Source organism: Dermacentor variabilis, chromosome 2, assembly GCF_050947875.1.
Source record: "Dermacentor variabilis isolate Ectoservices chromosome 2, ASM5094787v1, whole genome shotgun sequence".
Taxonomy (NCBI): Eukaryota; Metazoa; Arthropoda; class Arachnida; order Ixodida; family Ixodidae; genus Dermacentor; species Dermacentor variabilis.
Genome location: NC_134569.1, coordinates 82,261,924 through 82,287,509, shown reverse-complemented (window position 1 = coordinate 82,287,509; position 25,586 = coordinate 82,261,924). Strand labels below are relative to the sequence as shown.

The 25,586-nt window shown below is 41.6% G+C and overlaps 1 protein-coding gene across 2 annotated transcripts; it reads right to left on the bottom strand.

Moving 5' to 3' along the window:
- Positions 1–1,281: 1,281 nt before the first annotated feature.
- Positions 1,282–25,421, bottom strand: Snup (snurportin-1). 2 transcript variants are annotated; one of them, XM_075681101.1, is made up of 8 exons: positions 25,140–25,421; positions 24,937–25,078; positions 24,734–24,790; positions 21,854–21,958; positions 19,159–19,255; positions 11,247–11,344; positions 5,528–5,695; positions 1,282–1,562 (listed from the first exon to the last, which is right to left on the bottom strand). In XM_075681101.1, exons 1-8 carry the CDS (start codon positions 25,295–25,297, stop codon positions 1,296–1,298), a joined length of 1,092 nt encoding a protein of 363 aa, XP_075537216.1. In that variant the 5' UTR covers positions 25,298–25,421; the 3' UTR covers positions 1,282–1,295. The 2 variants fall into 2 exon arrangements, with proteins under 2 accessions (XP_075537216.1, XP_075537217.1); XM_075681102.1 differs by lacking the exon at positions 24,734–24,790 and having other exon boundaries at positions 25,140–25,419.
- Between the last annotated feature and the right edge of the window lie 165 nt (positions 25,422–25,586).

The following is a 25,586-nucleotide window of genomic DNA, read 5'->3' as shown; positions in this document are numbered from 1 at the left end:
GAGTAGATAACCGTTGGACCATTAGGGTTATAGAATGGGTGCCAAGAGAAGGGAAGCGCAGTAGAGGACAGCAGAAGACTAGGTGGTGAGATGAAATTAGGAAATTTGCAGGTGCTAGTTGGAATTGGTTGGTGCAGCACAGGGGTAATTGGAGATCGCAGAGAGAGAGAGAGGCCTTCGTCCTGCAGTGGACATAAAATAGGCTGATGATGATGATACTGGGGGTTCTGGATCAATTTTAATCACTTGGGGTCCTTTAATGTGCATCTAAATCCAAGTACACGAGCATTTTTGCATTTTGCCTCTATTAAAATCCAACTAGAATGGCCCAAATCAAGCCGGCAACCTTGTGCTCAGCAGTGCAATAACATAGCTACTGACAAATGCAGCTTGTTGCAACAGAACATGATCACTAAAACAAAACAGTGTCTTTAACCTCAATGCGCTATTAAGCTACCAAAAGTTCTAGTAGTAGAACTTCGTACAGCAAGCCCCAAGATGCTGTACAGTGGCCTTTAACCCTTTCTTTAATGATATTAGCATTCTTTGGGAACTTCACCAAGTTTGCGGTATGTATGTGTATCTATGTCCGCTCTAACCTCTTTCCCACCAATTTGGCTCACTGCGTAGTTCTTAGTGAAATGGGTAAGGCATCGGGCTTCTGTCCTGAGGAAACTCAGCTCAAAACCCACTGTCGGACCAGCTTGGGTTACTGGGTATGTAACTCTGAGTATGTGGTGCTCTTCGGTAAACCTATTCAATGTCAACTTGGGTCACAGGGTATTTGCCACTTTGTATGTACTGCTCTTCAATAAACTGCTTTCATGCCTACTTGGGCCACTAGGTACGTGTCACTGAGTATTAACCTCCCTGGTGCCAACTTGGGTCAGTGGGTGCGTGTGAATGGACACAAACTGCCTGTCATAATAATCGTTACGCAAAACATATAAATAACCATTGCCCACCAACTGTAACGTAGATTGCCAATGGCATTAAAGTCATCAATCATCTCTCGAGGATGGATGCACCACCAATTTTTACCTTGGCAAAAGCTAAAAAAAAAGCATTAGAACACAAGTTACAGACTAGATTCCACATACCAGAAACAACAATAATTTTCCATATCTTAAGGATTCTCTAAAGGAGGTCTTCTCAAGGTTGCATTTTCACTTGGTAATGACATATAGTACCTGTCTCAGGCAGCTTGCTGCTTAATGATCAATTTTCACTTTGACTTTAAACTCAGTACAATGGCATTCAACAAAACGACAAATAACAACCAAAAGTTCACAATATCATGTTTCCATCACAGTAGCTGGTTCAGTATCACAGTCTTCAGCACTTGACTGTGCCATCTTGACCTTATCTCTAGTTCGAGACTTCTTGGCTTCTAGTTTCTCCTTGAGGCCAACTTGGTGAATCTGTGGCTGTTTCTCAAGATAGCGTGGGTCCACGGAGGCTCCGAGGATTTCAGGTACCATGTATGGCTTGAGCCAGCCAACCAGCGGCGAGACGCCCTCAAAGTAATGGGCTTTCTTGTGATAAAACAACAGTCCATCCAACTGCCAAAGAAACAAATTTGTAACTTAATAGTGCTGCTCTTGAATCTCAAGATGCCACTGCTCACCTTAGCCCTTGACAAATGTAGTTTATTTATTTATTTTTATTTCTTTAGCATTGGTTCAGACACAGTGAAGGTCATGCATGGCAAGGCTAAAGGGAGAACATTGGCTGCGTGACTAAGGCCTGACCACCCACACATTGCTCAATGGCATGGTAGTGTAGCATACATACATATCAGTAGTATACATTATAGTCATATGTGCATTAAATACATACAGTATCTCATTACACAATTTTCTGAGTAGGAACAATTCAGGTCCAACAATCATGTTTTTTTATGTGTAAGAAATAAATGGATAAATATATACAAGCACCCCCCCCCCCCAATATGAAACTGACCTAACCAAAAACAATTATACATAAAGTACACAAGAAACTTATGGTACAGTCTCAATCAGAAAAAGAAACCAAATATATTTTAATAGTATTTACTAAGCAGTTCAATGATTTGGAGTATTGCGCAATAGTGATTATGTTTGGATATGCATTTATGAAGGATGGGACTAAATATGTTAGTTGTTTTGTACTACAGGTGGTTCTGTAAAAGCGAACTCTAAAATGGTCATGCGTGAAATTGTAATGGGTGATACTTCAGGGGTACTGTAAATAAAAAAATTAGTGCATCTTTCTCGAGTTCACCTCATACGAATATAGCTAGCTTAAATTGATATAAGTGATGAATTTTTAAAAGACCATGTTTCAAGAAAAAATATGCCGTGTGATTGCGTTGTCCACGGAGAAGGAGGTGGAGGAAAGAAAGAGAGAAGGCAGGGACAGTTGCCAGAAATGCATCTGGTTGACTACCCTACACTGGGGGATGGGAAACGGGCAATATAATCGTGACGTCTAATGTTTTTCAATACAGTGAACTGCTTGTTTTTGTAGACATATAAGTAGATCCAAATTTGATTGGCATTTAGTCCTCCATATCAACAGGCAATAACTAAGATGGGACTGAATTAATTCATGATACTGACAGCATTTCAAGCAAACAGGAACATGGTACCTAAACCTACACTACTGCGACTGTGCATCGCTGCAAGTGTATGCAGCCGCGCACCTTGCTTTAGACGTAATCTGCCGCGTGTGAAAAGAGTGGGCGTGCCGAGATGGTGTGGCACCATGTAAGGTGTCCTACCGCGCATTTAGTACTAGGAGATTGCGCAATCTTGAATTTCGGTGACCCGTTGGAGCAAGAGGCAGACGAAGCATTCGCTCCCCGCTGCCGGTGCTTTTCTTGATGGCGTCGTCCCAGTTTGGGCGATGCTATCAGCCAGGAGGGCGGAGTGCACATGAAAGCGGGTCTGGCTTCGGTGAATTTGTACCGACGAGAAGATATCGTCGACACACATGACATGAAACCGTATCATTTGTCGCCAACTCCCAAATTTATCAAAATTAGTTGTTTTCTCATTCAAATTTGCTTTTTTCGATTGCCCGGTAATTCGGAAAACTCTGCGGCCCCTTTCCGTGTCAGAAAAATAGATCGGCAACTGTACTAACTCCATAAAAGGTTGAATTTTCATAGAACCAAATTTCGCTATAACAAAGAAAATTGCCAATTTTACTGAATTTGTTATGTCAGGGTTTAACTGTATTGAACTTGACATAAAGAGCACAGTCATCAAGCTTAATTCTGGACTTGAAAACCACATATTTGGTTTTATTGACATTTAACAGTAGCTGGTTCGCTGCTAAGCAAACTAAAAGTTGATCTAACCAATTATTGGCTGCAATTTCGAGCAAAGTATGCTGTTGCCTGAGAATAACAAATTTGTGTCATCAGTGTTCAAGACTATATATGGATACGCAGTATGTTCACAATATCATTTACATATATAATAAAAAATAGTAGACCTAAAATTGATCCTTAAGGGACCAAGTGCTATTCTTTTTTCTTTTGCAAACAAAACCGATTATAATGTGTGTATTGCAGTCTAGCAGTGAAGTAATTTTGAATCAAGAATCCTGCGAATTCCATAATAGGTCAATTTATTAAATAGAATGGTATGTTTAATGGAGTCAAAAGCTTTTCTGAAATGCAGGAAAAGACTGACTGCATATAACTTGTTATCAAAATTATGGATTTTTTCTTTGATCCTAACAAGTGCCATGTCAGTAGATCTATGTATGCTGAAGTTAAACTGTTGATCCACAAGGGCATGTTCTTTATCTAGGAATTTAGTTAGTCTGCAATTTAGGAGTTGTTCCAGCACTTCTGGTGAAAAAGAAAGTATGGATATTGGTCCGTAAATATTTAAATTAGCAATAGAGCCTCCTTTATACAATACAATCACTTTGGAAATTCTGATTGAATCGGGAAAGATGCCATTGGCTAAAGCCCTGTTACATATATGGCATAATGGAGCCGAGATGGTATCAGCAACACCTATGATTCGTTCAGTTTTTATGTCATCAATCCCTGTTGCAGTATCCTTCTTCAAGGCCTTACGAAAAACACCCACTTCAGTGCAAGGTGATATGAAAATGGAATTGGAGCTCTCGTAGTTTGCACATTTTTCATATTCCATTAATGAACCACCAGAGAGCAATGTCCTACCAGCCGGTAAAAAGTGATCATTGAATTTGTCAGCCAAAGAGGTGTCCCTGTACTTGGGTTTGTGTCTTGCTGCTTTCCTTTAAACCTGCAATCTGCACTCCATATTTTCTTTGGATTGTTTGATACTGTGGAAAACATATGTTCATAATAGTGCCTGTTTCTAGCTTTCATGAGGCCTGAAGTAAACTTGTTTCTTATTTTCTTGTATTCACTTAATACATCAAGATCCCTGTAGCGAACAAATGTATCAAATAATTTGTCATGTTTCTGCATTCTTTTATGCATCTCTGGAGTCACCAACGGCTTCCTAGCTTTCTTGTACCTCATTTGTTCTAATGGGAAAGCAGCATCATAACACGACTTTATTACCGGAATAAACATACACCAAATATTTGGGTCATTTCCGTTATTCATTTCAGACCAGTGTGTGTACTCTATCACTGAGCAAAAAGCATTGATATTCTCTTTGTTAAAGTGGCAATAGAACAAAGGCTGATATAAAAAAAACCTTCTTTTGTTCTGCTGTCGTGGCAAAAAACAGAATACTGGCAAATGATCGCTTACATCAGAGGCGAGAATTTCCCAAAAAACATCATTTGAATCGTGACTTATTATGCATACATCAATAATAGATTCAGAATTTGGCATTATTGTGTGGCACCTGCAACAGTCACTTTCAAAGGCTAAGGTGAAAGATTGTGCTTAAAGGGATACAAAAGGAAACACTACATCAGTTTATATTGGTAAAGTTTTCTTTCAAAACTGTCTTTTCCCTAATTTTGCAGTAATAGGTTTTTTATTAGAAAAAAAAACGAATATCAAACTTACATTTTAATAATGCGCACCCAAACCAGCACCAGTATATGAGTGCGATTTCACGGATTTCAAAGTATTGCTTTCTATTTGGGCTAATGTGGCTCAGTAAAAGTACTTGGAAGCTTCCTAAGTTCAGTCTTTGGCTCTTCAATAATACTGCAATGCAGTCTAGTTTTTACCAAAAAACATTAACTAGGCCCAACTAGATGTCCGCAGAATCCATGACGTCACACCAAGCTGGTGTGGGAACCTTGGAAGTAACCGTCGCAGCCCGTCTTTAGTCTCTGCGTTTTTTTTTTCTGGCCTACCAAGACTCTTTTGATAATAAGAATGGCCTTTACGGTACTGCAGAAGGGTAATTCACTAATACAACCCAAATAATTTTTTCTTTAGTGATCCTTTGAAACGAAAAGCTTAATGCAGCACTCTATAACGAAAACGTCAACAAGAAGTTTACACATGCTTTAGCTACTATGCACTTTTAAATGAAATAGTAGTACACCTTAAAAATGCAGTGTTTAGCCATACCTCGTCTTCAAAAGGAAGAGGTGAGTTCATGAGAGCAGAAATGGCTTCCGTGGTGCAAGGATACCGTGGCAATGTCACGAACCGACAGCGCCTATTATCATCACTTGTCTCCTTGATCTGCGGCATCTCACTTAATTTCTCATCAAGCCAGTAGAACCGAAACTCTGCCTGCAATTGCAGAAAAAACATTGAAATTTCTGACAGTGCACATTAGCCATGCTACGTTTGTCTTCAAAAAAGAGGGAGACAGTAAATGTCTCAAAAGACTATTGAAAATAGCCTATAGTCAGGTACAACTTTAGAAGGCAGTGTACTTTCCCCTCAAAGACAGATAACACGAGCCTCCACCAAAGAGTGCGCACTCTAGACTGACGTCATAAGGCAAATGGACAGTGGCCCCGTTGATGGAGAACATGGCAGCCCACGCTACAAACTGGGTCGAGTCATGTCATCGGGGCTATTTCTTTAGTCATGGAGCCAGTTGGCTGCCATGCTTCAGTCATCTGGTCGGGGCCTTTCCTGCCTCCTTAAGTTGTACTCTACGATAAGTACAGACGTTATGCAGTGAGAATGACTGAAAAAGCCCAGATATATGGAAAACTTGCAACAAAGAAGTGTAATGTTGTGAGTAGCGATCGAAATGAGCCATTGAGTCATTAATACCCCATCAAGAACTGTATAGTTGAAAGTAGTAAGTATCAATGCTATATACTTATTAAAGTGGAAGCTTGGGTCAGCTGGCAATTCAATGTCGACATGACTGCGTGGTGTCCTTTCTTCTGTCCTCGTCTTTTGCGCTGTGCAGTCATGTCAATATATACTTGTTACAATAGCTACATCATCAGCTCCAATACTGATAAAGGAAAAATCAAATAGTTGACTTGCGTTAATCCTACAGTGACAGAACCAACGAAATTGATCAATTTATCTGGCGGGCCCAATTAAACTAGTTGAAAAAAAAAATGCCAAAACACATCGCTGATTCATTTCGTAGTATTTGCCCCATTATAATATGCCCTCGAATCAAACACGTGCTCACTTTCTGTGTCCCAAGGAAAAAGCCAACATATAAATGACATTAAAGCTCTTAAACAAAGCATAAATCTAATGCGCACCCAATTTTTTAGCAAGAAAATGGGCAAGGGCAAACCTGTTGCACAACGGTGGCCGGTTTTTTAAAGACAGCTTCGCCGCACGGCTTTTTTTTGTAAAGGTCTGTTTCCGCGCAATACAATGATGTTATGCGGCACAGCGTACAAACGCCACGAAGGAGGTTTTGTTTTTGTTTCGAGAGTCCTTCATTGTGCACAATTTCCGTGTCCGATTGCCGCGCACAGGCAATTTGTGGCCCAATTTTTTTGAAAAAAAAAATGAAAAAACAAGCATGCAACAGAATTGGGGAATTATCGCAATCAGGCATTGTGAACTACGGTTATTCCTTAAACATCTTATTATTGCAGGCCCATAATAGGTGTTATTGACAGGCAATGACGCGTGTTCAGTGCATTCACCATCCTCCAAGCTACACCGAGACAGATGCTGACACTAAAGGCGTAGCTATTGAGGTCACCATAGGAATCAGGTGCACGTCTGCTGACTGGTCAAGTTCAAATCATCGAGCGAGGGCTGTGCGGGACGTTCGGTCAGGATTGAAAAAAAGAAAATCGAATTAATCGGAGTCGTATTAATGGAAGTTTACTCACAATAATATACCAAACTCAGGACATCTAGTGCCTGTGGGCAGATACAACTTGCAAGCCCCTGCATCACTTAAACCAATTCAGTGTTTCTTTTTTGAAAATTCCGACCAAAAGATGTCACTTCTTGTCTTAAAATTTAGGACATGGCAACAATAAAAACTGAACAGTTTTGTGAAAGTGATAGTGTAATGAAGCAGACGTGCCACGTGTATTCAGTGGCAGCTCAAAGACGACAATGACGACCCATACGATGAAGAACCAGCCTGCTGCTAGACTGATTATCCCATTTATAATTAAATCTCATTACAACAGCAAGCTCTTCAGCTACTGTTGTAAGAATATGTGGGGGTGACATGTTGGCACGACACTGCACACAAAAACTTTTCTGCGCAGCAGGAACAGCGCACTGCCAGCTATTAGGTATCTCACAATGCTAGTGTGATGAGCACCATCACCTCAGCTTTCCAAGTGTTGCACCTCAATAGACAGAACGAAAACTGTCAGAGTTTGTATCTTGAAGTGCACTATCCATTCCATTCAGACCACTGTGTTTACTGCAGTGTGGTAGGCCCACGGCTGCATAGCAACAATATTGGTGTTTGTACACGCAACGCTTATGCCAGCAGCAGAAGACAAAATGCTGCCCTGACTCTGCTGCAGAGCCAAAAACAGTGAATACTAGCAGACACACCATTACATTCCACTCAATCGGCTCTGCAGTGAAGCCAGGACAGCCATCTGCCTTCTGCTGCTGGCCTGACTGCTTTGTACACACACATTAGTGTTTCTGCTAAACAGCTGTGTGCATACCACACAGTGGTGCATACTGGTCAGAGCAGAACGGACAGTAACCGTCTAAGCCTTTTATTGGGCAGTTACCAATGGCAAAGGTTTTCAATTGGTCTCATTTGGTGCTCTATTGAGGTGCAATGCCTGTAAAGGCACTGCCAGCATTCCTCATCGTGCCAGTGTTATAAAACACCTGGTATATCTATCTATCTGACAGGGCGCCATTTCCGATGTGCAGTACCAGTTTCCTTGCATGCTGCATCGCCCCAACATGTTGCTTCCGCATATTGTTAGAACACCATCAGAGCAGATCAAGTGCAATGCTAAACCTTGCCATCGCTTTCACTGCTTACCCCTTTGGCTGAAACTGCCACATATTTATACTAACATGGCATGGTGCTGCCATCAGTAACAAACAGTTCAAAACTGGTAGGGAAAGCTATGTGCACCTGAAACATTAAATAGGAAGCATAATTAAGATGAATGGCTTGTACTCATCAAGGCAATTCCAAGGCTTGTTTTTGGACAGAGATGGGGCAAAAAAAGCTCAGTGGTAAATACCAAACAGTTAACCCTTTAAGGATGGAAGACAAGCCCAGCTTGTCACGTGAGAACTTGCTAAAAAGACGCGACAAGACCAGCTCCTCCAGTGCTTTCTTCGTTTTTTGTGCATGCCTGAAGACTATATAAACTTCTGTGTTGCTCCACGCTTCTTCCATATGGCGTGCTTTCTTTTTTGCTTGTTGTAAATGACATCAGATGGTGCAAGGAGCTTCCGAGTGAAGTTGGATGCACAGACTCACCTGTGTGCAGTGAAACCCACCTTCATTACAGCGCAATTTTTTTTTTCTGAATAAACTTCGTCTTTCTGACAAACACGTTTCTTATGGTGTTGCTTTGTATGATCATCAGAAACATTTGCATGCACAAAAATTTCTTTTACCGCCCTTAATATGCTCCATCATATGGTTCAGGAGCGTAGTGGTGTCACGGAGCTGCCAGCAAATAGAGCGATATCTAAAGAGCAGCGGGAGGAACTGCTGACAAGTGTGGACCCAGAAGACCAGCAAAAACTGGTGGACTGAGCAAGGCAGACAGCCGAAGGCCATGGCATCCTGGACTAAGGAAGCCACCCATCTGAGGGCGGCATACACAAGATTGCCAGCTCTATCTCTTTAATAAAGTTTATCTCATCATTATCATCCTCAAAGGGTTAAAGAGCCACATCAGAAATTACCGTCATACACTTGGAGCTATGCACCTCCATTCAGGGAGTGTTCTACTGAATGAGCTTTTCTAAAGGATTCAGCAGCAGCTGAGATAGAAGCAAATGAAATGGTGCGAGGAGGTGAGCTACCCTTCCCACAGAGGAGGCTCTTTCACATTGCCATGACTAAGGCGACATCCATCATTACGTTGACGTACCAAACGCTCTACTTTGACCAGACCCCACAAGTGAAATCCCTCTTTGCCTTCTCCCATATTGGTGCTGTAGGCACTTGTAATGAACATGTGTGCCTCCTTTTTCTCCCTTCTTGCTACAAGATGCATTTCCAGCAGCAGTTTTGCAAGCTCTGCTCTTTGCGAAAATCCCCAAGTTTTTCACATTGCTTTTGGTTATTTGTACGCTGCAGGCTGCACGTGTGATACAGATGCAACAGTTCTGGCATTCTCTGCTGATGGAGCAAGTGCAACCTCTGAGAAGAGGAACAATTTACGGATATGATCATCACTTAAAGGGGCCATGACACCACATCTTCAATACTGAAATATGCAAGTATATTAAACTGTATCCGTCCTACAGCAAGAAGGCAGAATTTGAGCACATTTGGTTTGGTAGAAAACTTGTACAGTCATTACAACGGACCTACGTATAGCAGACTTTCAGATATAACGGTTCATATTTCAGCCTTAGTTTGTTCTACCTATTTAATTTTTTCCAATAAAGTTTGCTTTTAACAGACCGTGCTACTACGGACTATCGGCTACAGCGGACGAAATTAACAGAAATTTTTGACAAAATAAGGTGCATAAGATGGACTTTTGCCGTGTCGACATGGGCTGGCAACTGACTTGAGAGGGTCAGCAGATGATCGCGGCTCCATATCTTGCACGCAAGGAAGGAAGGAAAGTGGGGCGGAAGCACACCACCTTTCACGCGCGAGGGCACTGTGGGGAGGTGAGGGAAATGGCGGAGGTCTGCTCCGGTGGCTGCTGCTAACGGCGCGGCTGCTCGGGCACCATATCTTGAAAGCGATCTGAGATGTGAACAAAGTGCGCCAAGCGCTGGCAGCTTCATATTTGCTGTGCTTTTGATGTTTAGTTCGCATTGAAGCGAGAGAGAGAGCACAAAGGTCAATTTGCTTGCTGCTGCTGCTGCGCTTATCTTCCTTAAATTGCTATCGCAATCGATGCTTCGCCTTTTAGGCAAAACTGCGACATTTTGTTTGTTTACTCTGGATGTTTGTCACTAACTTTTTGCAATAAAGTTGTCAGACATTACGACAGAAGTTTCGGGAGTGAGGTGTTGATAACATTACAGACTTCAGATAAAACAGATGTTTCTTTGTCGGATTATCAGGGTCCGTTGTAATGAGAGTCGACTGTTTTTAAATTTCTTGTGTCGCAGTTGAACCATACAGCAGTCTGGCAATATTGATGGGTGACGAAATGAAGTGTTTTCTGTATGGTCAATGTGAATGGTGTGCATGTGGTTGCATCTTCGCACATGTGTCTTGGCAATGCCCTTGCTGCGTTGTTAGGTGCCAGAGCGTACAAAGCAAGGAGAGTCCAGGAGGGCATGCACGTGGCTTAACATCAGAAGACGCAGCACTTCTTGAAGTCACATAAGCCATGCCAAAATGGTGGTTGTTGCTGAAAGAAGGGGCTTAGAGGCAACGATTTCAAATTGAAATTTTTGGTTAAAATGTATGCTGAGAGCACAGTTCTTTTTCTGTGTGGGTACTTATAACTATGTTGGTCCTTCTACTCTCAGCAAAAATTATAAAGTGAGAATAGTCAGGCGACCATGTCATGGCAGCATAGTGCTAGTTTGCAAAGCCCAAACCAGGTCTGGGGCCTTTTGAAATTTGCATCAGATGCCTCACAAGGGAGAAACTTGCATGACATTTGATGGTATAGAAGCTACATAATAACACTGCATGTGCGAGAAGGAATGGTGGGTTAAGCTCTGTGTCAAGCATAGCAACACCACATCAATAAATGGATACCTCACTGTCGCAAACAGGGTGGGATTTCCAGCACAAGAGGTCCAGAATGTAGTATGTCCGATGCACTTCCGAGAAGACACAATCCAGCAGGCAGAAATCTAATAAAGAGAAGTCAGAGCCTGAGAATTGTCATGTTCAGGATTCGTGCTGAAGACATAAGAATGTATTGTGCAGACCATATTTAAATGTGCTTATTGCGGTAGACTTTTACTGAAATTAGCTCTTTATACATAAAACAAAATAGTTAATTTCTCACGCCCATGGCAGTGTCAACAAATAATGGTGTATTACTACGATATTCAAGCACAGAGTTATATTTAGTAGTGCCTGCAACATGTGAATCCAGTTGAGTTCACTTTATGATTGGCTACAGTCAGGTACGTTAATAAGAACACTTAAACACCACAAAAATTTGACTGTTGTAACTAGTAATCGTTACACTGAAGCTCCTTAGGAGAAAAGCCAGGAAGAAGGCATAAAGTATTCATCGCTGAACGACACGAAAGAATGCCTTGGTGCTTTCTTTCTGAGCAAGAAACCCACAGCCAGATTGGCTAGATTAACACTAAGACAACTTGCATTTTTTACAATATACTACACATCCAGACTTCGTACATGATTCAGTGAAAGGCCATTATAAGAATGAAGCCGCTGAGGGAGTATACATCGTTTTTTCATGGGCGTCATCATATTGCTACACAGTGTCGCCATCTATGGGCAGTCGGCATGGTGGCTTGGGTGAGCACTCCGTCTTGCATGGCAGGTATACGTTCGGCAGTAGTCTCTGGCGTTTGTTTTCGTGCTCGTGGGGTCTATTTAGTATGATGTGGTGTCTTCTATGTGATAAACGATTATGTGAGACGTACTGAAGTGGTTTAAGGTGGTGTGTCCGGATTTTCCGCTGGCATCGAGGCAGACAGAGCACGCAGCGCTATGTGTATGCGCATATTTGAGCCTACAATAAGCCTCAGAGATCAATTGTGTATTCCTGAATTTTCCATTCACAAATGTCGCCTTATAGCAGTATTCTTCTTTGGTTCTAAGCTGCAGTTTAAGAGCCATGAGACATACGCGACGATCGTAACAGCGTGTGTACTGTTCTGCTACGATAGGAGCTGTGCTGTTATACTTTGACAAGCATTCAAACTGCTAGCTGCAGATTACACTGCTTGACTACTTGTTTCGGTAGGTGACGCTTCTATCCATGAATGAATAGTTTTGATTAATAATAACACCATAGCTTGGTGTGTGAACTATACTTGTCCAGCAAAGCGACCGTTTACGAACTGCACAAAGCATCTTAATCAGTGGTAGGTGCTGGATTACAGGTATCTGTTCTGTATATAGCACATGGTCCAAGCGTACGGCATCAACATTTATAGATCTATAAACATTGTGCGGTGTGACTATGTGAGGTCGTATGCGGCGTTAGCTCGTTTCCTTTTTCTTTTTCGAGAAACAGGATGATAACTGAATTTTTCTTTTTCGGTTGTGTTTTTCCGTTCTCTACGACACACTCACACATATTACGGAAATTTTGTCCTCAAAGACAGCCATCACATTCTCTTTATGCGATCCCCCTCATATATCATGGCTTTACAGGGCAAAAAGGCAATGCCGAAGCGCATAGCTTACATATGTATCATGCTGGTTCACCAACCACAGTGATCACTGTGTTGAGCAGCGCCATCTGTCTCATGCAGAAACGCTAGTGTAGACATATAGTGATTTCAAGCCTATTAGACTTGAAATGCACGAGAACAATGCCCATGTATCACAAATATTTGCTAGCGCCTGCTACTTAGATGTTTCGTAGTTGCCTTAGGTTGGCTGTAACGAGCATGAGCATGTTTTATGTTTTAGTTCCTAGGACAAGCAATCAGATAGTAAGCAGGTTTACCATTTCATGCTGGTAATACAGAGACACTAGTTCTCTTTGTTGAATTAAAACCGATATAAGCAAAATAGAGCACTACACATACACACATCGCGGCTGATAATGTGCGTCACATGTTTGCGCCCCCAAGAGATATTTCTGCTTACTGTAGTTAGCGATACACCGAAAGGCTTCCCTGATGATCTTATATGACTGGATATTGCGCAAATTTCACAAAGTACAATTTAAAACATCTTTAAATCGTTTCGCAGCACACGAAAACAATACTTTCAAGCAGCGCCGCACTGGATCGCACAAGCCAGAGTGGAGGAAAGGCTCGCTGCATGCCCTTTCCTCCTTGCCAGATGAAAAGGTCTATATCATATGAAGAGATTCTTGAGATGGCAGCACTTGTCCCTCTTGTCACTTCCATCAGAGATCAAGCGTACCACTCTGGTTAAAATTACATCCCTTGAATGCTAGTATGTGTCGACTATGTCATCCGCATGCACAAAATCCTTCAATACTGATGCAATGCCAGCTATGGAGGACCACAGCTTCACCACCATATTGGCAGGATCATAAGCAGCCTGTGATTAATGGGATTGCGAAGATCGCCTTTCTGAAGCAATTTTATATACAAGAATGTTGGACCTCTGGCTATCCATTGAACAAGAATGAGGTCGATATCAGAACACCAATATTTACGGCAAGCTATGGGTGATTTTCCTGCACTGCCCATGTCCATGTTCAGCACCACTCTGCTTAAGATAGCAATAACTCTAGTGTCCATGGGTTGCAAACCTCAGTTGTACTTGCAGGGAGGAGGAAAATCTCCAAAACTGCTATCTTGGACACACCATGGTGTGCCCCGCAATTATCCGAAGTGAGTCACCTTTCTCCCCTTGCACCTCAATTAGCCGTTAAATTGTGACCCATTTGAGGAAAAGCTCAGTTTATCCAGGCTTCCTCATTGTAGCAGTAGCAAACCAGCATTCTGGCAACAGCACAGTGACAGCAAAAATTCTTGACCTTCTATATCACAAAAATGGGGCACCTGTTACTTCCCTCATAACTTGACACAAATAAAAATAGTGATATACACCACCTGGTGCGAGTCCCTTTCCAAGACATATTTCCTCAATGGGGAGCGCATAAAAAAAACACACAAGCTTGTGTTGTCCCCGCTGTACATGTCCCTAATGCTAATTATGGGGTTTTGCGTGCCAAAACCACTTTCTGATTATGAGGCACGCCGTAGTGGAGGACTCCGAAAATTTCGACCACCTGGGGTTCTTTAATGTGCACCTAAATCTAAGTACACAGGTGTTTTCGCATTTCGCCCCCATCGAAATGCGGCCGCCGTGGCCGGGATTCGATCTCGCGACCTCGTGCTCAGCAGCCCAACACCATAGCCACTGAGCAACCACGGTGAGTGTACATGTCCCTCATCAGCGTAAATGTCAAAGATATGAAAACGTTTGTTCAAGCCAGGTTCACTTGGACCACATTTGAAGTGGCGATGGCCTTGTACACAAGTCAGTCTTTCTCTAAAGCATTGGATTTAGCCTGCACCTGGTTGGACACGATGTATATATGCAGCCTTCCAGCCCCTCTGTTGGAATCTGTATCCTGATTAGCAGCTACTGTGCACAGGCCACTCGGAAACCACTGGCACAGTGCCTTTTCAACTTCTTTTTTTGGCTCCTGAGCTCCTAACCTTCCAAGGCGTCCAAGATCTGGTTCTCAAGCAGTTTGATCGCAGAATGAATAACCTCTGAAATAGTCAACTGTGAGAGTCAATTATCCTGTATATACCAATTTGCACATCTTACAGCCTTTGTTACTATCTGTGGTGTTGATCTAGTTCATATTCGCAGGTAGTGCTGTGCACTTTTTTTTTTCCTTGGCTGTTGCACTCAAGTGCAAGCGGAGATGTGAAAAGCGCATCCATCATTGTATGGGCTCTCTGGTTGCTGAATAAACCAGCTGGGTAGCAAACGTAGGTGAAAACAAGCACATGCTACAATGCTGCCAGACTATGTGAGATACACTTGAAAGGGATACAAGGGAAGCATGGATCCCATGTGAACTTCTGACCCTTGCCTGCCTTTCCTGTCCTTGCAAAGACGAGAACAGTACACGCAGTGAACGCGAGGCCATTTAAGTGGAGTGTGGGGGCAAGGTTGTTGGGAAGATCTTTGCTCTGCTTCTGTGTTTGGACCAGCTAAGGCTTCAGAAGGTAAGGAATGTGTTGAACATATGAATGTACATGTGGCATGGTGCCGTCAAGTGGAGCTCAGAGCCCAAAATTTAAATGGTGACAGTCATTACATGAATAATTCAGTAGTGCCCAGTGGCAATCCTCAGCTAACCCTTGAAGTTCAGAGGCCACAAATGCATCTCCAAAAGTCGACAGATAAGGTACCGACTAGGGGCTCGTATCTGCAAACTGAACATTTTCACAATTATGCCTTGACTGCTTTTTTTACCATAGCCACCTTAGCAACTTTTTTTTTTTGTCGTCTTGTACACTGTGCCATAGTAGCCTGCTACGCACAGTCTAATGTGGCAATTTTATTTGATTAGCTTTCACTCTAGCTGTGGTGCACACCCGCAATGGAGCATCGACCGAGAATCGGATGACACTAAGTAAATGCTGCCTTGCCAGGAGTTTACATACTGGGCATTTTTCACATGTCCTGCTTGGAAATGAATGGCATAGTGTAAAGCATGTGTCTATTGCTACATGAAAGTTGAATGCTTCTTTACACTGCGGGAAATCCTCTTAACATAGTCCATAAGTTTTTATGATGACACTGGAGTTTTCCCAATGCCCCCCTATAGTGTTGCAAGGTGCTTATCGATAGTTATGTGGGGTTCTATGAAACCACCACTATTGCACTCGGCATTTGAAACACAATGGCTCTCACTTTTACAATCCATTCACACCCAAAAATGAAGTTGCTTGCAGGTTTTTTTTCTTGCCACTTGCTCATACTTTTTCAATTGTTTTTACCACTAACTTGGTCTGACAGTATTGCAATAAAAGGTTTATTTTACCACAGAACATGTTATGAAGTTGACAGTGCCATAGTTTTATGGTTTACCATTACTACATTGGATATATTGTTCTAAACAATAATGGGCTTGAGTGTAGTGCTAAAGATGTACATGCATAAGGTGATAGAGGAATGTGTAAGCACAGAAACCTGATTTACAACAATATCTGAATGCATATCTGCCATGTTCGTCAAGGTCTTTGTTCTCCTCTTCACTCCAGTCAAGTATATATATATAATGGGCCCATTTTCCTTTTATTGCTCATCATTACCAGCTGTATCATCAAAAAGAGCGGCAATATGCTATGCCGCACTCTGTTACCCTCACTGTGTCTGCAATACACTCAGCTGTCCTTGATGTACATTTATTTGTCCATCAGTTACGGTGTCGCTATTCACAGCACGCAAGCAATGAACAGGGAATGGGTTAGTTGCCAGAGTTGCCTTTTCAGAGTTGAAAGGTTTAAGTGCCTGATACCAGTGCAATAAGTGCAACAAGGGCTGCAAAATGTACTTTGCTTTCCATCTACACCTCTGGCAGAAGCATTTTGCACCTTTAGTTGAACTAGAAGTATTATTTGTTATTTTGTGGCCACTAGTGATGTCCTGCTCCTTTTTTTTTTTGAGAGTTTTCTAGCAGCATTGAGCTAAGTCAGTCCTTAGGAGGAAGACCCCCCACCTGGAAATGCCGAGTGCTCAGGGGTACCCTGCTGCCATGGAAGATGCCCACTTTGGGTGAGACAGTTACTATGCTTTCCAGAGCAGGAAATGCCCATCACTATTAGCGACCACTTCCAACCCACTTTCTGTGAGCTGAGGATCAAGTGACAGAGCTTTTCAGGAGACACTGTGATAGCATGGCTAAGCTGGTTTACACCACCTAAATCATGTCATAAAGCCCTGTAACACTATTTAATGAACTTGCTTGCCTGACTGCTCACCTAAGATGAAATATTGCTGAAGTGCAGGTGATTAACAAAAGTGATGATGTTTGAGTAAGCACAACATACTTAGCACTAACTAAAAAAAAAGATCACATACCTTGACAGTGCACAGTAAAATCAGCATGCCAAAGGTTGCACATATTTTGTTATTTTTTTTTGTTAAGCATTCCTCCTCCTTAGTTTCATCATGCAGTGTGTTCTCATGACAATGTGCCCTAGCTTTCCCTTGTTTAGTTGATAATGCTATTTATTTGCTCTCAATGCAATAAGTCCTTCAGTTAGTGTTTCGTGGTGTGCGCTCATTTCTCCCATCTGCATTCATTTTCTGTGCTGTTTTACAATCAAAAACATATTCTAACAATGTTGTGGAGTGCATTTGGCATTAGGGGGCATCACTTTATGATTATCCACCAGGAATCAAAGAAGCCTTCAACCCCTCCACAGTGTCCCCACTCCTACTAGAGGAATGCATGAGTCAATGGAGTGGTCATGCCATCGGGCCCAATAGACTGCCTGCCATTGCGGATCAGTGTGGTGTGGTGTTTTTGTCTAGTTTTTCTTGAAATTATAATGGCCACTACCTCTAGTTTTGGTGCCAATGGCTTGTTAAACTTGAACATTCTCACTTAGCTTACAGATTAATTGCTACAGGCATACTAGATATGTTCCCATGTGGAACAGTAGTGCAGAAAAAGAGGTAAAATTTCCTGCTGCCAGAAGTGCTGGAACACACAGTGCAACGAGTGGAGGAAGTACCTTTTAATAGTACATGTTGTTTTAAGGCACCACTTTTCATTGCTGACAGAAGCGCAAATGTCCTGTTTCAACTAGAGGGCCAATAGCATGTTCTTTACATGGCTGGACAGCAACACACTTGAATGCAAAAGTGCATGCAACTCTGTGCCCAGATTCTGGTTGGCTGTACTTGAAGCCAAACAGAGCCAATCAAGTGCTAACGCAGCTGTGCATCCCTTGTCATTGGTGATGGAGTCTCATTTTGATGTAAGCACAAGTGGCTGGCATCGTGAATGGATACACAGATGCTTTCTAATGTACTCTAAGCATAGTACTTACGGAAGCTCATCATCCTGAGAACAATCATATCACTATATTCACCTTTGCAGCCAATGAATGGTCATGTCTATAGTAACTTCGCATTGTTAGATGCTGCTGCTGTTGAAGTGCACTCTATCAAACTCATATAGTAACTGCAAAAGACATAGTATTAATAATGCATACGTTAAAACGAAAATCCTACAGTAACCAACAATAGCTCAGCCTGCAATCAGATTCGCAGAAGAATTCACAGACAAATATGCATCAAATAGGCAAATGTGATTTAAGCGAGGCAGTCCATGGAACTTTAGTGATGATAGTCTTCTTGCACTATGACAGGGGCAGCATAACTCAATCAGATAAGTCCTTTTTATGTCTAAAAGCTGTGCTTCCTATAAGTAGTGCAGCGTGTTGCTACAGGCTCATTTTGACCATCGGGGCTGGCTTACCACGAAGTGAAGTTTCGGCGTGGAGACCATTCTCACAAACCAGTGCAATTTGGAATGCGGCTACCCCACTATCAACAGGCATTGAATCCACAGCCAAGGAATGTCATAGCAACTCAGCCACTGATGCAGCACAGCTTAGCCACACTGACACATGTGCCATCAGCATACCGGCAGAAAAGTGAAGCTACAAAATTAGGTCCTCACCGATATATTTTCCTGATCAAAATGTTGCTACTGCTTTAGAGAAATGGCAACAACAGCATGTTTGATATTATATTTCTTGGCAGCTACATTTCCTTTAGTCATGTAAAAAATGTATTAGAAGAGTCTGCTTTGCAGTGTATATGTCTGGTGGCATCAGCTGTAGCTACCATTAACACCTGTACACAACAGTAACTCTTCTTCTGTGCCTGGCATCCCTTTTCCATATTATTTCATACGCTCTTTCAGTGGCTGCTTACAGTTTGCACAAAAGAGCAAAAAAAAAAGAAAAGAAAAAGAAAAACGTAACTACACAGTGCTAACCTGAGTGCTTCCCATCCGAAGATTTGCTTCCACCAGGCAGTAAGGATGAAAAGACAGCAATACGATAGCCGTTTCTTGCATAGGATCTTGTTGAGCCCTAAAAGAATAAAGTACCACAAAAAACAATAAGAAGATACCAAAGCAGCGAAGTAGCTGCAATAATGACCAATATGAAGTCTCTAAATTAAAAATAAATCAATGAATAAAGAGATTAAAGTTCATTTGTGAAAGTCAAAAGTTACCATGGCAAGAAAGTTTCTGTAAATTTGGAATAAGTTAATTGAATGTTAACTTCCACTCAACTAACCTTGAAATTTTACAAAGATTCCCGTACTTCTTTCAATCTGAACTCAGGCTAATTTTAACCAATTTTTCATGTCCCACAGTTACCAAAGTGGTAAAGTTAACGAATTTTGGTTTTATATCGCATATGACAAGAGTGGTGCCATTGTTTGACTAACTAAAATCCTGAAACATTGCATTGCAAGCCCACCAATCAAAGCTTACGATACCAGACAAGCTATGAAATCTTAATGTATGATTGTATGGTACGGCACAATGCTGACATTGAATATTTATGTCACAGCTCACACAGACGTAGAAAATCAGTACAGCTAAAAATATTACTGGGTTTTTGCAAGGCGTACTTGCAGCATAGATCCGCAACACAGGCCGGTTCTAAAAGTGAATGCAATGCGATAAACGCTAGAGAACGTTTTGTCGTGTCTGTGGCATGACTAAAGGCTGTCATGAAAAAGAAAAACATAATAATGTTGATACATTTTTGCTGGCCTTGATAAGCTCCTTGACAAACACAACTTGGCTTGGAAGTTCGAAATAACTTTCAATGCTGTCCGTTTGATCTCACCTCGCAATGTGTACTTCAAGCATCAATGTGATTTATAATCGGAGATTTTTCGGAAGCAGTGTATACATTACACATTAATTGGTGCACTGTGGAGAAGCACAATGCACCACTTGAGAAATTAACTGATGTTGCCTGCTATAGTTCGAATCAAAAGAGCACGGTTCCTTTTAAGTGATAGAAAAATACAAAAGGTTCTAGAATTTTTACATTTAGGAAAGGGAAAACGCATCACTTTTCAGAAAAGTTCCTGGAAAATTCTGCAGTTTAAAGAAATTTGCAATGCAAGAAACTGCTACTCAATCCAAGGAAAAGCTTTCTCCAACACTGAAGTTGTAACATCAGCTCTACATTCTTGTGTCCTTCGTTGTCCTTGCACTGCTGCCTTAATATGTCAAACCAAGACACCCATCAACTCATGCTGGAGCTTACTAAATTCAAGCGAACACACATTTTACATAAATTAACAAACAAAAAGAACAGCATGTAGTAGAAGAGGCCAAGAACATTGTAAAATTGTAAGAATAAAGTTGAAAGCAAGTGCTATCAAGCTTTACCATTATCCATAGAGTTAATATTACAAAGTCGAGAGGCAAAGCTCCTAATAGCGCCCATGCATTGAAATCGGTAACAGCAAGGGTGCTGCCGTGTTGCTACACTCGACACAAGTGGAGGTGCAGACGACGAGATGCAGTTCTAACAACACACGTAATAAAAGCAGTCCCAAGCCTCCCTCAGTATGATGGCACCATCTAGTTCAAATGCCTTCAAACAACTTCAAATGCATCCTTTCACACACTAAGTTTTCATAGGAATTTTATACGTAGCCATAAGATCTTTCTCAAAAATATATTGAAAGAACTTTACACAATGTCTATACATGTGCTACATGCAAATGCTTCTTTTTGCATCATATTTTGATTATTTTTGGTATTCCGAAAATGAGAGGTAGCAACATGGTGGCATCCTTGCGATTGCCACTTTTTCTCCCAGCTTAACTCTGTGCCAATAGCAACAAAGACAATACTAGTGATTTTTACGCCATTATGTCCTGTCAATGTGAAAAACCTGCTCTCTATTGTTGTGTTTATATGCATAACCACACATTTAAAGGGTGTGTTTGTAATATTACAGTTCGCTCACTTCCATTCTTTTTGGGCAACATGTTTGAAATTTCAAGTCTGAGGTGCTTGCTTTGCTGCATAACCATTAAAGGCAGCTGCCAAGCATGACAACTGCCAGTGGCTGCTTCCTTTCTTCATAAACTAATTGTTTCCCAGCAATTGTGAACTGGGCCAGTGGAAGAGCACCTTTCTAAGCACATTTGTGTTTTCGTCGACACCATCAATGCGCTCTGTGTTATTTTATGAGCACCCTCAGGGGCACTCTTCCCGATTTTTCGTATTGATCATAGCCACTGCTTGCCACACAATGATACTGCTTGTGTTAGCATAAGGTCCAGTGAGAACATCAGCAGCCATGTGCCTTTTGGGCAGGCTATTTTGGTGCTGTTTGAGATGCTGCTCAAAGTTGCCTACACAAATAGAGGAAGCACCTGTATGGGTCTCAAAACATCAATCTTTCTTTTTGTCCTCGTTGCAAGAGGCTGTTTATTTGTGAAAGCATACTGGTTTAAGGGTGAACCAAGCACATGCGCAATGCGCATGTAGCCATCGAGATCTAAAATAACACAAGGGCTACACTCAGAGATGTATTCCTGCTTCATTTTTATTTTTCTTCTATATTTCTTGGGTGTGGCAATACTGTGCAACAGTAGACTGCTTTGTAGGTTAACTCATAAATTGCAAAGCTAAGAAAGGGAGAATGTACCTTCGATGACACAACAAGACAGCGCTTGGCAACTGGGCAAGGAACCAGGAGCCAATTTTCAGCGAAGTCTTCTGGCACATCCACAAGCCATTCTGACAGCATCAGCTGTAACAAAAAAATACGAGTCAGATATCATGTGTTTTTTAGTTCTGTTTTTCTGTTATGGACCATGAATAGACAAAAATTTGGTCTTTGTTTATATGACTGCATGTCCTGAAGGTCTAGAATCGGTTATAACCTCAACTGTCGGTGAGTAGGACTTGCTTATTATACCCTTACAGCTACAAGGCATTTATATACAATCATGTGGATTCATATTATCAGGTTTTATAGACTTTACTTTATCCACTGTCATGCAAACACTTCTGTGACAACTGCTGCCTGATGAATTATCATGTGCATATTTTGGTAAGTCCTTCAGGACAGGTACACTCAGGCAAATACAACAGAATCAGACAGAAGTTTAGGGCACCGTGAACATGTTCTACTTTGGCGGCTCTTCCATGCCATCAGAAAGCCTGAAGTGCAATGACTTCCCCTCCCCTCGCTAGTATATGAACGGTGCAGCATGACTTCAGGCATGGTTTTTTCACTGTTAGCTAGTTGTGAAGTAGTTCATGAGTTTGCATTAGCTATAAATAATTTAGCCAAGGCGTTTCACAAGCTGTCACACCCCAAACTACGACTTAAACATTGGCGCAACTGAAAGAATAGTATTATTTGTAATTGAATTCAGTTGTACTTGGCATCTAGGTATTAATATATCATTTAAATATTATATATATATATATATATATATATATATATATATATATATATATATATATATATATATATATATATATATATATATAATACCCAACTAACGATCAGCTCTATTGAAGAGAAATTTATGAACTGTTTGAGTGGTGTTATGCATCATAGATGTTAGTAAACTATAAGAAAAGCATTGTGATGTCTGTAAAAAACAGTGCGTGTACTGTTATTTGACAACATAATGAATGGGAACATACCTTGCATCGCAATGATCACATAACCTAAATCACTAACCAAGCAATCCCTTAACCACATTACTTGAAACGTTCCATTCAGAATTCTTCCATCAGAAACAAAACTTACAGCATAGAAGACTCTTATGCATTCTTGAATACACTAATATTGTTTGTGTAATGAAAAAGAAGAGCGCACAGACAAGGTGAGCCAAATCGTTGAATCAATGCCTGCTGTGCAGTGTCTTAGCCAGCTGAATTGCCAGTGCTTGGTGTGAGTATGAGCTGCTCAAGCTTCCAGCTGTTCTGCTCTGCATTGCTCGAATGCTCATTTATACTTGATGCTGTCTGCTGAACTGTTGAATATACTCCTTTACAAGGGCTGGGTCTTCAAGGACATCTCCACACTGGAACTCTGTTCTCGGACTCTGCCATCAGTCATGCCTGACTCTATCAGCACATAGACCATTTGCATATGGGCGTATTCAACATTTAAGCAGGTAGCATCACGAGTAAGCAAGCATTCAAGAGATGCAGAGCAGGAACAGCTGGAAGCCCGAGCCACTGACACTCACACCATGCACTGGCAATCCGGCTGGCTCAGTGGCTGTACTGCAGGCATCTAATTGACGACTTTACTGATGTTAATATGGATAGGTTAGAAAGAGTTCAAAATAAAACAGTGAGATTTATATTTAACCACTATGGCCAAGTATCAGTTTCAAGATTGGTGGCAGAAACTGGTCTAAAGCCCACGTCAGAAAGGAATATAATTGCATGGTTACGCTTCATGTTTAAAAATTATTAAAGGACATTTAACTACATCTAACTGAAAGAAATTATCAACAGGTTACACTGTTAAAGGGTGACATATTCATTTGATAGTTCCATTTCAGCTGAAAAACAATGTGTTAAGCATTTGTTCTCTTTATGAATAATCATGGATAACTTCAATTCGAGCACATTTGAGAAAGAAGATATATAAAATTTCCAAACATCGATTACCTGGTTGTCTTGCGTATGCCTGTTCTTTTTTTCTTCATACTACCACAACTGCTCTCTGTTTGAGAGACTGTTGCAGTGTATGTACTCATAATTTGTTACCTACTCTGTAACAACTCCCGCTGGTGTCAGCAGCATTGCAAAATAAATAAATAATAAATAAATAAAGATATTTGTCGTAAAGAGCTAGAAAGTAAAGTATAAGTGCAAGGCAGCATGAATCTTGTGAGAGGCTTCAAATTTCTTGCTATCAACACTGCATAGCAGCGGCTTAGTGGCTATGATGCTGTGCTGCTAAGCCTGAGGCCACAGGATCAAATACTGCAGTCACGGCGGCCACATTTTGTTGGGGGCGAAATGCAGAAATGTCTGTCTCAAGCATTGGGGGCAAATTAAAGATCTCCTGGTGGTCTAAATTAATCCGGAGTCCTCCACTACAGCATGCTTCATAATCAAATTGTGGTTTTGCATGTAAAACTCCAGAATTCAATTCAGAGTGCTATGGCGTACATGCAAAAGAGACAACTCACTGCAATTATGCGCTCTTTCATAACAGCAAGTAGCCTCGTTTCTTTGTCTGTGAACACACTGAATAGCAAGCTTTTAGCAGCGCAAGTTAAATTATGGGGTTTTACGTGCCAAAGCCACGATCTGATTATGAGGCACGCTGTATTTGCCCTGGGCCCTCCACCACCGCGCCCGTCATGGTCAAGGTGTTGATTTAGGGCATTAAATTACATTAATCAAGCATTCATATATAAACACAACATAAACACATTAAATATCGCAGTTTTCCGTGGTAAGTGCTGACTGCTCTGACTAAAACTTCAAAACAATGCATTGCTTTCAAAGCATGCCGTATCATCGTTTCATACTAATCGGAACTCACTAGATTTTGAGCAGGGCAACGCTTGGTCGTGTTGCTGCGCACCACTCTCGAGCAGCACTGCAAAAGCATAAGCGTGCGCCTGTGAAGTTCGCGCACTTACCTGCAGTGAATGCAGCGTGCGCGCGAAGATCAGTGTGATCCCTTTATGGCGCTATGCCTCCTGTACGTTAAAGCATGTCTCCAGTGAAAAGCAAAGAACACACCCTGTTTTTGTATATCCTTGGTGCGCTGTTCCGAGGCCGCGACACGGAACAGTCCATTTGCTCATCACCATTCCTCGAGGGACCCCGATCGTCAGAACCAAGGGCAAGGCGGCGTGCATGCTCGAAGAGGTCGGACCGTTTCCTGTTACAACGAAAGAGTAACCTAAGTTCGCGTACTTGTCGAGCGTGCATGCCAAACTCACTTTTTCTGGTCCTCGAAAAACTTGAGCCTCCGCGCTTCTTGCGATGATGCGCTGTATTTCAACTTATATGACGCAAACCTCGGATGAGGAGTTAAAGTACTATTTTCATCAAGAGTGACTCTTAACCCTGCCGACAGACTATCCAAAAGTCCATCCATAGTATCAGACTTACACAATTCAATGCAGTTTAAAAGGGATAACAGTTGAGACGCTCAATGGGAAAACGACCGATAAACGAAACCGCCATGATTAAACAAATGCTCTATAGACTCGCTAGACAAATGAAAACAAAACCTCTAGTCACTGCTAGAGCAACTTGCACTCTAGTCCCTGTCTTCGAACATAAACGCAAACTTGTCACAGACACCGAAGACATAAACTAGCTCAAATAGTGAAGAAAAACCCTTCAAAAACATTACAAAATTTATTTAGCAGTAATCGAGCAAT